The sequence below is a fragment of the Brassica oleracea genome, chromosome C2, assembly GCF_000695525.1.
Source record: "Brassica oleracea var. oleracea cultivar TO1000 chromosome C2, BOL, whole genome shotgun sequence".
NCBI classification, from domain to species: Eukaryota; Viridiplantae; Streptophyta; class Magnoliopsida; order Brassicales; family Brassicaceae; genus Brassica; species Brassica oleracea.
In genome coordinates, this window is record NC_027749.1 from 11,008,866 (window position 1) to 11,011,785 (window position 2,920).

General features: G+C 39.7%; 1 protein-coding gene across 1 annotated transcript; it reads right to left on the reverse strand.

Moving 5' to 3' along the window:
• Positions 1-1,612: 1,612 nt before the first annotated feature.
• On the reverse strand, positions 1,613-2,919 carry LOC106323424 (uncharacterized mitochondrial protein AtMg00810-like). Its single transcript, XM_013761555.1, has 2 exons — positions 2,887-2,919; positions 1,613-2,323 (listed from the first exon to the last, which is right to left on the reverse strand). The coding sequence occupies exons 1-2, from the start codon at positions 2,917-2,919 to the stop codon at positions 1,613-1,615; spliced, it is 744 nt and encodes a 247-aa protein (XP_013617009.1).
• Between the last annotated feature and the right edge of the window lies 1 nt (position 2,920).

Sequence of the window (2,920 nt, forward strand, 5' to 3'; positions counted from 1 at the left end):
TCAAGGAACTTGCAGAGGAGGGAGACAGCGTTACACTCGGAACTGGAAGCGCTACAGTGGGCAATGGAGAGCATGATACAGAACTCGTACTGTCAGAGGTTTGGGACGGACTGCAAGGACCTGATTGCGATGTTAGAACAACCACAAGATTGGCCCACCTTCTCAACAGAGCTGGAGATCATTCAAACTCTTCGGTTGTGTTTTTCAGACTTCAAGATCAGCTACTTCCCAAGGATGCAGAATGAGATTGCGGATTCGCTAGCTAAGAATGCACATTCTTTTCATAGATCCTTATGTTTTTTTGGTTGTTCTATTCCGGTCAGGCTCCCCAGGCCACCTCAAGTTTGAGTAATAGAATAGCCGTTTGCCGTCAAAAAAAAAAAATACCCAAACATATAAAAGAAGCAAAGAGACTAAAGCTGCTAAATATAAAGATGAATATTAGAAAAACTCCTAAGCTCTTAAGCAAAATTTTAGAAACTTTTGAGATAATATATATGAACATAGAACAACATTATTTTATTGCTTGGGTTTACTCTGATTCTTTTTTTTTTAATTTAGTTACACATAAAAGTGTTAAGAGATATTTATACCCCCTAAACCTATTTTACAAAAGATCTAGAACTTCTAACATCATCTACGTATAGTTCTACCATGGTGCTTAGATATCATTATTAGATTCTAGAATCGTATACAATTGTACGATGATATTTTACTAAACGTGTGTCTTCTTGTGTTCTAGATTTTTAAAGATTTTCTACAACCAAAACCTATTTTTGATAATTGTTTCAGACATTAAAACTACTGCATTTTAGGTAAGCTTTAAAAAAAAAATCTAAAACTGAAAATATCACGTAATTTTAGGTACTGCATTTTAGGTAATTTTAGTTAGGGTGGAAATGCACGTTTGTCAGTTTATGAGAAAAAAAATTAGATTAACTGAAAATTGTTTTTAGTGGTACAATTTATGTTCCAGCGATGATTTGAAGAAATATTTTGATAGTGAATATACGTTTTTCGACAGCTACATGTTATGTGTTTCTCTGTTAAACTTCAAAAATACTTTTATTAAAGGCAGTGTTCAACAATCAGTCAAGGTGGACGAAAGTTAACTAGTGAATGAAGATGTATTGCTGACTGGTTTGAGAATGTCTTCGAACTTGTTATGAAAAATACCAGAAGATGTATCAATTATATGTAGTAATTGATGTACTAATCTCGAAATAGTACAGAAAATGGTATAAGTAGTCATATACTGGATACTAAGTTATGTGACTGCTGAATTTAAGTGGACAATAACACGGGGTCGACTTGGACAACCCAAGGCATGGATGTTGACCTGGATAATCATCATGAATAGTTTAGATAAGATTATGAAAAAAAAAGTTATTCTTAGAGGACGAAAGTAGAAAGATTGCTTAGAGATTTTAGGACTTAGGATTGTGTCAAAGTGTATTCTTGTGTTGTGTTCTTCATGAACCAATGTTCCTCTCTTATACAAGTTGGGAGATATATGAGATATACTCGAATCCTAGATACCCGAATGATAAGATCTATCTAAACATTATGTGATCTTTATCTCTAATTACAAGCTTATCTCTAATACTCCCCCTTAAGATGGAGCGTAAAGATTTCGAACGCCCATCTTGCCCAACAAGTAATGATACTGATGACGACCAAGTGGTTTTGTCAGTATATCGGCAAGCTGTTCCGTAGTCTTCACGTATCTTGTTACTATCAAGCCAGCGAAAATAGCATCACGAATGAAATGACAATCAACTTCGATATGTTTCGTCCTTTCGTGGAAGATAGGATTGGCAGCTATGTGGAGTGCAGCTTGATTGTCGCAGTATAATAAGGTCGGAGAGTGTTGACGAATCCCAAGACTTCGCATGAGTTCCATGATCCATTTGACTTCGCACAATGTCATGGCCATGGACCTGTCTTCAGCTTCAGCTGATGATCTTGATACTACCTGTTGCTTCTTTGTTTTCCAGGAAACCAAAGAGTTGTCAAGTAAGACGACATAGCCAGTAAGAGATCGCCGTGTTAAGGGGCAAGCAGCCCAATCCGAATCACAGTAAGCAGTTAATGTGAGATCATTCTTTGCGCTCAAGAAGACTTCCTGACCTGGTGCATTCTTTAGATATCGTACTACCCGTAGTGCAGCATGCCAGTGGTGGAGGCGTGGAGCTTGTAAGAACTGTGCAAGTGTATGCACTGCGTAGCTGAGGTCTGGCTTGGTCACTGTTAAGTACACGAGTCTTCCAATCAGGCGACGATATTTGGACGGTTCGGAGAAGAACTCTCCTTTATCGCAAGCCTGTAAGACCCGATCCCGGCCGACTAGGCCGCGGTCGATGCCTCACGTCGCTCAGTCCATACCCGGACCGAACCTCTAAAAATTTTGCCCTTTATTTAAAATATCGCCCATTGGCGAGGGATAACTCAGATCCTAGCTCAAGACTACCTTAGTCATTCCCTAGCTAGATCCTTCAACTTATGCACAGCGGAATAGTATCTACTTAACCATTGGTCTAAAACCAATCTAACACTTGTCTGATCAGATCACCTCGGCTACTGGTCAGTAAACACAACTGCCAGCTAGCTCCAAGGTCAATCCTGAACCTAGACCAAGTCATACAATCAGAGGTTCTGTTCCCCTAAGCCATTCTATCTAGATCTATGCAACATTGACAGATCATACCTTTGCCACATTCCCGGAGCTTGTTAGCTCATTGTCCCAGCTGACTTAGCTGTCTTAGCTAGCTCACCCAGCTAGTTGAGCTGAACCACTTTACTTGAGGTTTGCTGCTCCGTTCCAGCTGATCGAGCTGCGAGGTAGCTTTGCCCAGCTCCCCGTCCACTCGTCCAACTCCCTTATACCTGCATAAACTCTTCCCTTGGGTACTTAGTCATT